We start from the raw sequence: 12,877 nt of genomic DNA, 5'->3' as shown, positions 1-12,877 counted from the left end.
AGGACGTGGACGGGGCAAGCTACTATTGGTAGGCGGGTGGGACTACCGGTGAACGGGCCGCCCAGGGGGAGCGGGACATGGACGGGGCAAACTGCTATTGGGTAGGTTTGGCAGGGCTCCTTTTACAATTTTGGTCGGGTTTTCCAGTGGCAGGCTAGGTGCCGAGTGCAGAGTCTAGTGTTGAGTGCAGACCTGGGTGCAGAGTGCAGAAGTGGGCGTTGGGGAGGCTACATGGCTAAGCCAGATGCTGAGTGTAAGGCTTGGTGCCAAGCGCGGAGCAATGACGTAGTTTTTAGGTGCAGCGGGGGTGGGCATGTCCGAGCTCCCGGCAAGGCAACCGGCCTTACAATGAGTAATGGCTCTTTCATTGCATTTAGGGTCCTTGTCAGTCAGGAGAGGAGATAATTTGAAAGCTTTTTTTTTTTTTTTCCTCAATGCCAGAAATGTCTTTGGCTATGAAGCACCACAGAGGTAGACCCTGTGGGACTATCTGGGCCTTTCTTTTCAAATAAAGCTAGATTTAGATTCACGAGACACTTCTCAACCCACAAGGGGGTATTTCAAGGTAGGAAGGGCTGGGAAAGACTCAATATGCCAAGAAGTGCTCATTCAAATGTAACCTGATAGTCAAACCCAGGTATTGTCTCTATCTGGTGGACACCACTGGTGTTCCCGACTAGAATGCAGGCTCTACAGCGCAGGGATCTTTGTTTTGTTCACTAATGTACCCTAAGCACCTAAGACAATGCCTGTGGGCACTACCTGGAAGTGACACACTCCTTGACTGAGAGTCTGAGACACCTACAAGATTCAACAGTCAGGTAATTACATATACCTTATCTATTTTCATGGTTATGTCTCTGCTCTAAGACATTGTACTGCCACCCATTCTAGGGCAAAAGCATTTTAAAAACCAAACCAAACCAAACCAAAGCTCTAGTCTCTTTATAACCTGCATCCCACCATACCTTTCTGTTCTCACTTCTTCATAATCACAATAGTTAGCTGTAGACTCAGTAATCTCAGGGGCAAGTTTTAAGAATGGATTTCGGCTGGGCATGGTAGCTCACACCTGCAATCCCAGCACTTTGGGAGGCCAAGGTGGGCAGATCACCTGAGGTCAGGAGTTCGGACCAGCCTGGCCAACATAGTGAAACACTGTCTCTACTAAAAATAGAAAAATTAGCCAGGCGTGGTAGCACGTGCCTGTAGTCCCAGCTACTTGGGAGCCTGACCCAGGAGAATTGCTTGAACTTGGGAGGTGAGGGTTGCCGTGAGCCAAGATTGCGCCACTGCACTCCAGCCTGGGTGACACAGCAAGGCTCCGTCTCAAAAAAATAATAAAGTGATATTTCTAGGTTTTCTTTGGGCAACTAAGGAAATTTTAAACAATTAATGCTATTCATATTTCAGTGTAATATAAATTTAATGCAAAAATGTAAATTTAATGCAAAAAGAAGTGAGGATGACCCCATAATTATAAAAATTGAATATATTTGGCTAGAAAAAAAAAAAAAACCTGATTTTGCATTTTGAAACCACTGATCCTAGGTCAATCCTTTCATCTAGTATCTAAGTGCCCAGCACCTCTTATCAGGAGCTGGAAGCAAGACAAGCAAGTGTCCGACACTGTGAATACTGAGAGCTGTTGACAACACAGGCTACCAATTCAATTCACAGGGTTACAGCAAACTTCCCAGGACAACTGCCTTTTACACTAAAACCTGAGGGTCAGCAGGAGTTCTCCAAAGACGGGAATCTGGGAAAGAGAACTGACTTCCAGATAGGAAAACTAACATCCTTTAGCCTTTCCCAGTCGTCATGCAGTAAAGTTGGTGGCAGAACAAAAATGACAAACTTGAGTTAAAATTTGTTTCTACTGCAATGCGTTGCTCTGCTTTTCAGTGAAAATCCTTGAGCCCGCTATTAGCGACCTTGCTACTTCTTCAAGTGGTCAATTTAGGGGAAGATCCTAAATGCAGACTGCTTTTCCTGCCCTTTAAGCCTTAAACCAATTAAATGAATTGACAGCCAGCAACCTGCATCCACTACAGACAGATGACACCTTGAATCATACCTTCACTTGAATTCATTTGAGTTCCAGGGACTGCCACTTCTGTGCTTTGTCCATCTGGGGTTGAGTCCTTTCCTGAAAACACATCAGTGTAACTAAGAAGTCACTGCTGTTCCTTGGAGTTGGACTGGAATAAGTTGGAGTGGGAGCTAGGATGGATGGAAAACAAGCCACACATATTGCTGCTTCTGGAAGCTTTGTTCTTTAATGAGCCATGGGGTGATTTGTTCATCAAGCTGCTTTTGTGTAGCCATACAGTGCATATTTTGAGTGACACAAACTGCACTTTATACAGATGATGTCTTGTTACCCCTCAACCCCCCACAAAGAAAAAAAGGAAATTACAAAGTGCCTGTTGATTGCATCCGGAATGTAATCAGTTCCATGGGTGAGATAAATCATTCTTCTTATAGAATTATTCTTCTATTAAACAGTAAAATGTTACATTTCACAGGATATGTTCTTTTACAATACATAGTCTTTTAAAAATTTACACTCAGCATATTTATAAATTACTTAAAATCCATTAAAATAATATAATACTAATCTGTAGTCCACACCTTTCCCGTAGTAAATACAAATACTTGGTTCAAAAGGTGTAACTTTTATATGACCTCAGAGGGCTGATAGGCATTAAGAATGGATGACTAGCAAGGTGACAGGCCCATTGTTGGGGCTTTTTTGAAAACAGTTTCAACCAAGGGATCAATATGAGACCTAATAGATCCATCTCCACAATCATTTTGCTGTTACCCTTTCAATATCAAATCAAATGTGGGAGTCATTCTAGAGAAAAGTGGTTAAAAGAAAAGAAGTCTAGGGCATAGAAAAAGATGACTCCCACAGATAGCAAGGAGTTTTATTACCAAGGCCAGCGTGGTACTGGGGGACAGTGCTGGGGCGTTGTCACAAGAGCATGGGTGGACATAACACATTTGTCCATACAGAATGATGCATGCCCTGTGTCCAGCTTCCCACCAAGAAGAAAAAGGAGGATGAGGAAAGCCATGGAGTATGTTTCTTTTTAAAATAAAAATGCTCTCAGCTCTGAACACATCCTGAGAATCCTTTCTTCTCTCTAGTTTACCAAAGTGCTTGTGAAAGGTAAACACTGATTAGTTACAGTTAAAAACACAGCTCACGGGCACTGAGGTGGGACTACGGAAACTTGCTGGACCACATCTTTTCAGCACACATCTGCGACCTTCTGTCTTGGATGGTGAAAACAACTCTACTGTTATGAAACACAGAACGGAAGTCTTCATTAACCTTCCAGCAGGGTAAGTACTCTGGCAGGTTTCCAAAGCATGAGAAGGTGGGTCTCTAGTACTCCATCCCAGGACCTCTGGCCCTTCTGTCTCTCTCTGCAAGGCTCACAGTTGAAGGGCTATACTGCCCTTTGTGTTTTCAGAAGCCCAGAGTGGCAAAATAATTTAAATGGCAGGAGGTACAAAGTACATTGTAAAATAAGCATGTCACCTCCCTGAATCCTCCCTGTATTTGCTGTTAATTTGCTTCAATTTGTGGTAACAGAATGAAATGACACTTCTCTACTTAAGTTACATTTTCCGTAATAATAAGTACATAATTATAGGGATACATTCACTTTAATGGGAAGAATTGAAAATTCAGGTTTTGTTTGGGGCTGGGAATGTGTGCTGTGACTAGAGTGCTCTGCATTGTGGAGTGCTGGCTCCAAATGGGGAGCTGCCACACTGCTGCCATGCAGAGCAAAGCAAACAAGCAAGGGAGAAGCACTATGGAACCACAAATGTGATGCACAATAAGGGCTAAACACCTTTGTAAGGGATTGTACTGTGGCATCACTTTGTGGTGACCTAACTTTATCATGTAGAGGGCCGGTGAGAACAGATGGATGCAGACACAGCACTTGGTTCTGAAGGTTTTTAAGAGTATGGCTTCATCTCTTGATCAGACCAACAAAGCCTATTACCCCCTATGTAAACAACGGCTTTCCCTCAAAGGGAGGGCCCCACACTGCTCTCCACTCTTACCATTTTGTGGCTCTCTTCTCCTCACTCACCCACCTCAATCCTGGCAAATTGTTAAATCACTAGAAATCCACAAATCTAGCAACCAAAAAAAACGAGTTTTTTTTTTTTAATTGAATTTTACCCAAATTGGAGTTTCAGGTCCCTGAGAAAAATTATAAAGTCTCTTAACATCCATCACCTAGTTCCTATAAAGTGATCTATGTAAGTAGTTTTTTAACTGCCAAAAAGCTCATTTTGCCAAAAAACCGCACAAAGATTTAGAAGGAAGAACCTGTGCCAACATGTGTTCTCCTGGCCATTGCTCTGGGCCACAGGAAATTATTCAATAAGGGCAATCTTTTTTTTAAATACAGGATTTAACCAACATTCTGGAGCAAGTGCAGAGTAACAATTAATACCCAGCAGCACACTACTCTCTCAAGAACACTGAAACAGACTGTGCAGCCCGGCATGGGGCTAAGGAACCAGCAATCCCACTCTGACACACCATGCTGAGAGGTTTTCCTCTAGGAGAGTCTCTGAAATTCTGATTTTTAAAAGCTTAACATTTATTACTCCTCAGGACAAGAAGAACAAGGTGGCAGATGTCTATGGGATATAAAGCGTAACATTTGTTCACTAACTGTCATTATTCTGGAGATTTTAAGAGCTTCCTTTCTCTGGCCCAATTCTGAACCCAAAGCAGGGAGAGGTAAGACTCCTGCTACCTTTAGCTGCCACTCAGAATTATGCTCCAAGTCTAACCTCGGGGGCTGGCCAGTAACCACTGAGGCAACGGCATGAGGTTCAGTGTTGTGTAACAGGAGAGACTCTGCCTTAACTAAAGACTTACTACTTCCACAACTTCAAAGAAGTATGAAAAGGAAGAATAACCAAAATACAGGTTATAGATGGTGAAGGCTCTTTTTCAGAGCAGTGCATGTAGTAGCAAGACAAGATGCATTTAGTAACTTTAAAAATAAACAAACAACATTTCACATACTTAAGAAAGGCTATCATGTTTCACTTTTCATATATTATAAATAGCAAAAACAGATTTCTAATTGAAACTTAAAATGCTATTATAACTCAGGTGTATGAAGACCACCCAGTGGTGAAAATGATGTCTTACTATCCCCTCAACCCAGGGATGAATGGCTCTCACCCCCTTGTCCAGTGGCCCCTAATCTGTGGGAAGAAATTCCATGGGAAGGAGGAAAGCACAAAGTTAAAAAGAAATATACTTACTATACATATATATATATTTACAGTAAACTTCAGTAACCAGAATATTAACAAAAATAGCTTCAAGTAGTCCTTGATTTTTTTTTCCATCATATTTAATACTGATGGTCTGAGAAAAGGAAGATAAATGTTAGATGGGTTATATTAAAAACCTTTTTATTTTTTGGCAGCTTTCTGTAACATTTATTCATGCAAGGCTGTATGTGAAAGTTTCTGGAGAACTGACTAGACGGTCACATTATTTGACTGAGTCTGTGGTGGGAATCCACCAGCAGATGAACAGGCTCATATGCGGTTTTCGGTTTGATCTATACAAGGAGAAAGGCCTGAAGGGCTTAGGTTGAAACCTTCCTAAGTTTAGGGATCACCATGTCTCTGGGAAACTAAAAAAATAAAGTAGAAGAATCTGGTCCTAGGACTAGGAAACAGAACAGTATGGCTACTGACACTTCAGTCCATGCAATGTATTTGGCAGGAACTAAACAGGAGTTAAACCAGCACTGATTATTATGACATTAATCATCATCAAAAAACAAAATAGGTATTCTCTTCTTCACTGTATAACAAGAGAGCTAAGACACACTCTGATGGCTTCATGGAAACAACCACTTTTTTTTTTTTTTTTTTTTGCTTTCCCCAGAATATAACATGGAGTGTTTTTTTTCAGAAATCTTAAAATAGAGGGCTCAGACTTTTTGTTTATAAGTTTTTGGAAAAAAATTATATCCAACCCCAGCTCCTAACTATCCCAAAATAAACCCAAACGCCTTTTGCTTTCATGGTTAAGAAAGATGTATATGTTTTCTTCAAATGCCAGAAATGAGAGGCTCCCTCAGGCCCACAATATCCCGCCTAGTTCAACACCCACCTTTGGGAAGGGAAAACAGGATACGGGAGAGGCAACTACAACTGACCAAAATCCCCAGGCCCTAGGTGGCTTTGTTTAGTGAAATCTCAATTCAAATAGAGCAGCCAAGGCACAGCTGGCACCATCCCCAGCAGGCTTCAAAGAGGCCCTTCTGCTTCTGCAGGAGGCCCAGGAATTCAGCACATACAGTCGTAGCCATATGCTTAGAAAAGAGACAGGACCACAATTAGGATGGACTATTGTGAACGAGGTGATGAAACACAGACCCAAAGGTGAGATGTGTTTACCACTCTGCAGCCATGGAGGGAAACACATCTGCCAGTTCAGACCATAAATTCATTATTTCCAAAGAGTGCTAGCTGTTGGTTGGAGGTGCAGTCTGGGTCCACAGTTTTTCTGCGGCCAGACATGACTGTCCCCTCTGGGGTCTCTTTGGTTTTCTGAGGTGAGTTTTTCACATTCTTTAATTTTTGTTTGCCCTTTTCTGGGTTGAAGGTTCCTCTGCTGATGAACTGAGGCCTGTCTTCCAGGGATTTGGTCTGGCCCAATGGTCCTTCCATTCCCAGTGCCTCATTAGCTGAGGCAGCTCGGTAGAATGGAGATTTGGAATAAATCTGAAATCGTTTTCTGGTCCCATGAGACAATGTAGTGTTAGACAGACATAAGGAGGACACCGAAGAGTCCACTACATCGAAAGAGTCTTGCTGCTTTTTAAGCTGCTTTCGCAACTTGCTGGAAGGTTCGGACTTGCCAGCTGTCTTCAGGGAGCTAAGGGCTAAGCTTCTCTCTAACGCGAAACAGAGACCAAAGATGTAAATGACAGTTCCCTCTAAAGCAAATCATCATGTAAGGAGTAGGTGTCACCGTTCACACATGAAATTGGGTGGGATAAGATTTGGAGGGTCCAGGCTGACCTACTATGGGCACAGTCATAATCAAAGAGAGCTCACCATCCATTTGTATATATATAATTTCAGAATCATCCCCAAGGAAATCTGGCATTTGACTATGCCACCAGCAGAAGCCTAGAACAGTCACTATCATTTAGAAACCAGCCAGGATATGTAGTAAGTTCTCTGTCTCCCTGAGATGCCATTCAGTTAAACACCTCTTTTGTATATGTGTACAGTCCCACCTCACAGTGGGGCCAAATTCCTGCCACCCTCAGAAAATGGGTCATGGGTCAGCAGGACAACATGTATTGTGATTATTGGCTTTTCTCTGTGGTAAATGCAGGATAAAACATTAAATTGCAAATATAAAAAAACACCAAAAAAACCCCCAAATGTATATGGAAGCTTTACAAAGACAACAGGAAAAAAGAATGGAAGTCGGGAATCTAGGTAGCAAAGACAGTTACATTTCTTACCCTCATCCAGGTGGTGACAAGGGCCTGTTATGCCAAACGATGAAGGCTAAAACTATATGGCTAGAAGGACAAAATTCCTCAGGACTTTGTTACTGTTGATGTATGGTCAGTGTATTCTTCAAAGACTTTGTCTTAGTTTGGAAATCCTTATTCCTCCTCTGCAAAACAAATCTGGAGTCTTTGGTTTACCATGTCCACTTACCTGATTTCTCAGGGATAGCACCTTCGGACTCCATATTCAAATTTTCTGAGCTATCAGCAGTCCCAATGGAGGCCTCAGACTCAAGGGTTTCATCATCAGAGGCACGGGGTTCCAGTACAAGCATCTCAAATGTTAGCTCTTCCCTGTAAGATACAATCAAGAAACCGTTAGCATTTGATAGGAACTGGAAGGAAGATAACAGAAAAAAAGATCCTCTGTGGAAGTCAGGAATCTAAGAAGCAAAGACAGCCACATTTTTACTATCCCCATCCAGGTGGTGATGAGGACCTGTACGCCAAATATGGTGATGGCTAAAACTGTATGGACTAAAGGACAAAATGGTAGACAGCCAATCTAGGACCAACAATAAGGCTAAGGGTAGGGTGAAGGAAGATGCTGTAGTGGTGAGATCTTTTGATAAAATGAACTCTGGACTGATAATCAGGAGATCAGGGCTCTAAACTTGTTCATAATTTTTCATAATGTATCAGGGAAGTACCTTTCTCTCTATGGACCTCAACTTCCTCAACTACAAAACAAAGAGATTAAACTAGATAACCTCTAAGATTCCTCTGGCTCCTAAACTATTTTCCATGAAGCTTATTAACTGGCTGTAGACTATATCCACTACCTTCACCACAGAGACCTCTAGATGAAGAAAAACACTGATCTTTTCTGTCCTTTGAAGCTTATGACATCTTCAGTTATTGTATTCTCTTATCTTCCTCCTTCATCACAGACACCCAGCTACCTCTCAGTAGTGCCCCACATTCCATGAAGTCTTTGGTACTTGGCTTTCTCACTAATGCCTGACATCACCCTGATATATTCAATTAATATCTTCGTAAAAACTCATTTCAATACCCTAACACTAAAGTTTCTTTATGTCTGCAACTTCTAACAAGACCTTCATCCACTTTATCTAAGCTACTTTCTCCAATGGGTAGATCCTGGAGCTTGTCATTACCTGGAAATAAACCAACTCTGAATCCAATACTCTACTCTGTTCACAACCTCCTTATCCTTCCAATTCTTACTCACCTTCTAAACAAGTCTCTTCCCTAATAGACTCCCTTACCTTTACTTCCACTTTACTTAGCTTGAGATCCATGAACAATCATTTAAAAAACAGTCTTATCAGCATTACAATTGTCCTAAGCCATGTGCATTCTGAGACTCTGTTTGTTCTTCTTTCTTTTTATGGAGACTGTATCCTTTTTTGAAAATTCCTATTTATCCTTCAAGACTGCCAGTATCATTTGCATCAAAGCTGAATGAGGTGGTCTTTTCAGATCACTCTTACAGCAAATAGCCCCTGGTCAATGTACACCATCTTTGCCTTATCATATTTTTAAAAGCTGAGTTCTGCTGCTGTTTTAGCTGGCCTAAACCCCAGAATCAATCATGAGAGACAAAAACAGTCTCATATCCCCTTATGAGCCAAACTCAAGACCTGGGATCCTGGAACTCAGGAACAAAGATCTCATTAAGACTGCTTAAGAGTCATCAATGTCGACCAGAACTATTACGCAGCACCTGTCAGGAGAACCATGGGATATTCATATTATCCCCAAGGCATAGGGGTCACCCAATCCCTGCAACAGTGATGAATGTAGGTAAAAGAGCTTCTTATTTGTCTCTCTCCTAAATTGCAGCCAATTTCCCTATCCAGAATCCTAGCATCCTCTAGGGCTACAGCCTTACTATGACTATCTAGTTGCTATTCCCATAGCCACATGGATCTTTGGATAATTACCTTCCTTCATGGATTTGTGAATAATGCCCATTCTTGAAATGGACTTTGGCTTAGCCTAAGAATGCCTACTCTTCTTTGCAAAACAAATCTGTTCTGGAGGCTGATCTCTGACCTGTTAGGACTCCAGTACCTCATCTTGGCTCCCCGTTGTTACTGCCAAATGAATCGTGACTAACACTGACATGCCCTGTGGATACTGTGTCCTCCTCCCAGTTAGCCTCTCCAGACTATCACTGCAGCAAGCAGCCTCAGGTTTTCCAGCTCATGGAACTGACTTCCTGGAGGGTACAACTTTTACACTGTTACCTGAGTACAGGCAACACGTCTTTGTCATCTCAACATCTCCTGTATCATCTGACACAGTGTTTGACACACAGCAGATATTTAATAAATAAGAAAAAATAAAGGAACAACAGAAGAAAGGAAATGAAGACAGACAATAACTGTCTCTTCCCTTCCTCCTGGACACTCACTTCTCTTTCTGGAGGTTCTCAATCTGCTCAGTCAGCACTCTTTCCTCCTGCTGCATAGCTGCTTGCTGCTGTTCTGTGATGTCAGTCTCCATGGCTGCCTCACTAGTCAAGGTCTCTTCTGAGACATCAGACATGGAAGGCAACTGAACTACAACAGGTGAAGATGGACCTGGATAGTTTCCTCGACGAATACGCCCCTTTCCCTGCAGAGAAAAATTCATGTTAGAAAGTAAACTGAGTGACTGCATCAGTTTTACGTTGCTCTTTAAGGATAACAAGTGTGCTTCCATCACACCAGGCGAATGGTAAGAATAAACAGAAACACTCTGTGAGGCCTAGGATATTTAGTGAAATATCATTCATCCAACATATTTAAGTTAAAATATTTCTTGCAAGAGTGCTGGAAAATAGGTACTTTGGTAGGCGGGAGTGTAAGAACCCATTGTGTACTGAGATGAGATTCTTCTTTTAATATAAGCTGCATCCATTCCAAACAAAATAGCCACATCTGGGTATTTATTTTTAAATTAATTAAAACTGAAGTAACATTTCAGTTCTGCAGTCACACTAGCCACATTTCAAGTGCTCAATAGCCACAGGTAGCTCAAGACCCCCACACTGACTGGTACTGATAAGCATTTCCTATCATCATAGTAAGTTCTGATGGGTAACAGTGCTCTATAACTTTAGCCTTGGAATGTACAATCTCTCTAGGAGGGCCATAGAAGTATGTTCTAAAACTCAGATTTGAAAAACGAAAACAAAATGTAGTCATTTACATAACACAGGGTGCTAGTGAGATATATTTTCTTAGGAAACTTCTATTCTTGAGATCAGAGTGTGAAAATCCTTTTTTTTTTTTTTTTTTTAAACATTGGTTACCTTACATGTGACTTTAGCTTCTGGTAGTGGCAAACTAAACTTTTAGGTTAATCTCCTGCTAATAAACTTAAAAACTCAGCATATGCTTTAAGGCGTTGAAGAGCTAACAAGGTAGATCAAGGAGAGGCTACTCCAGCATTTAGTGCTAATCTAAATGTCAGAGGTGGCTGTGAATCTAAACAGAACTTTTCACATACTATAGCAGAGGATGGCAAACTATGGCTCGTGTGGCAGATCTAGCTTTGCATGTATTTTGTAAATACAGCTTCAGTGGAATACATTCATCCTCATTAATTTACTTATTTTTTATGGCTGCCTTTGCAGAACATCAGCAGAGTTGATTGCTGAGACAGAGATTGGCCTATGAAGCCTAAAATATTTATTCTCTGGTCCTTTACAGAAAAAGTTTGCCATCATCTTGGGGTAGAAAATAAAAGTTGGAGCCAGACCCACTCAATGGTGTGGGTTGCTGCCTGGCAAAACCTCCGCACCTGACATTGGGATTCCCAAGGTTTGTTTCTTAGACATAAGAGTAAACCGAAATTATAAAAGTCCTCGCAGATACTGTAGTCTAGTTACAAGTCATCTGAATGGTCCAGAAGTTCTAATCCCCAAAAATGAATTAAAGTAATCCCAGATTGCTAATACTTTGGGACCAGGAAGAAAAAAATGAAAACATTTTGTGGAGGAAAGTAACAGTCCTGAAAATATTTTAAAAAATAATTTTTCAAATACTCTGAGAAATAATCAAAAGTAACAGGCACAAATGGAGACAAGACAATGTAAATGAAAACTAGTAAAAATGACAGAAAACAGAAACCCTAAATGACTCCAGATAGTGTGGCTATCAGATGAAAAATAATCATGCTGAAGGAGATAAAAACACATAGTTCAAGTAGTGGACTGGAAATTAGGTCAAAAGAAAAATTCTGAACCAAGCAAAAAGAAACAAAAGAATGGAAAAATTCATAAAAGTAAAAGACTGGCCAGGCACAGTGGCTCACGTCTATAATCCCAGCACTTTGGGAGGCTGAGGCAGGCAGATCACCTGAGGTCAGGAGTTCAAGACTAGCCTGGCCAACATGGAGAAACCCCATCTCTACTGAAAATATAAAAATTAGCTGGGCATGGTGGCATGTGCCTATAGTCCCAGTATCAGGATGCTGAGGCAAGAGAATTGCTTGAACTCAAGAGACAGAGGTTGCAGTGAGCCAAGATTACGACACTGCACTCCAGCCTGGGCAAATACCAGGAGAGAGAGATCCTATAGATGAAATACTGAAGAGATCATGGCAGAGCATTTTTGTAAAAGCAGTTAAAGATATTAATCTAGGAATTTAAGAAGTCTACAACCCCTAAGAAAGAGAAATAAAATGAAGTCTATACCTAGACAAACTACTGTTTAAAGGCAAAAGGAAGACTTAAAAGCAGTCACAAAAAGCAAATTACTTGAAAAAAGAAAAAAGAACAACTATCAGATTCAAAGCTTCTCAACAGAAATAATGGAATACAGAAAACAATGGAATATTTTCATAGTGATGAAAGGAAAAAGTAACTGCCAAACTCATTTGTTATATACAGAAAACAATTTTCAGGAATGAAGGTGAAATAAAGACATTGCAGACAGACTAAGAGGAGAATCTGACACCGGCAGACCTGCACTAAAGGAAATATCGAAGGGAAGATAGAAAACGTCTCAAGAAGAAAAGCTGGAGGTGTACGAAATAATAAAAGCCAATGAAAAGTGAGTATGTCTAAATAGTGACCACATAAAACACAATAATGATATGCTGGATTTAAAACTTACAGATAATTAAGATATACAACAACAACAGCAACAAAATCATATCATAGTAAGGCAAATTAAAGCAACTGTATCACCTGGGAAACAGAAAACTACTAGTTAACAGACATTGATAGGTCACAGATCTGTTTTCACATTTTGGTTAATGACTAAAATAATAGTAGAAGGGTGGAAAACTTCTCCCCCCCCAAAAAAAAATCAGTTCCTTAA

At 40.9% G+C, this 12,877-nt stretch overlaps 1 protein-coding gene across 8 annotated transcripts in view; it reads right to left on the bottom strand.

Annotated features, from left to right (window-relative positions):
• Positions 1-2,253: 2,253 nt before the first annotated feature.
• The window catches only part of MYO9A (myosin IXA), a 279,254-nt gene continuing 268,630 nt past the window's right edge, over positions 2,254-12,877 (bottom strand). For 5 of the 8 annotated variants that reach the window (XM_017548127.2, XM_017548128.2, XM_017548132.2 and 2 more), the window contains 3 exons: positions 9,982-10,184; positions 7,753-7,895; positions 2,254-6,968 (listed from right to left, as the gene is read on the bottom strand). In XM_017548127.2, the coding sequence (XP_017403616.1) occupies positions 6,505-6,968; positions 7,753-7,895; positions 9,982-10,184 (810 nt within the window). In that variant the 3' untranslated portion in view covers positions 2,254-6,504. The remainder of the gene's footprint in view (positions 6,969-7,752; positions 7,896-9,981; positions 10,185-12,877) is intronic. The other 3 variants (XM_017548134.2, XM_017548130.2, XM_017548129.2) reach the window with 3 other exon arrangements.

This window comes from Cebus imitator, unplaced genomic scaffold (genome assembly GCF_001604975.1).
Source record: "Cebus imitator isolate Cc_AM_T3 unplaced genomic scaffold, Cebus_imitator-1.0 Scaffold203, whole genome shotgun sequence".
In the NCBI taxonomy this organism is placed as follows: domain Eukaryota; kingdom Metazoa; phylum Chordata; class Mammalia; order Primates; family Cebidae; genus Cebus; species Cebus imitator.
This window is presented reverse-complemented; position numbering and strand designations above follow the sequence as displayed.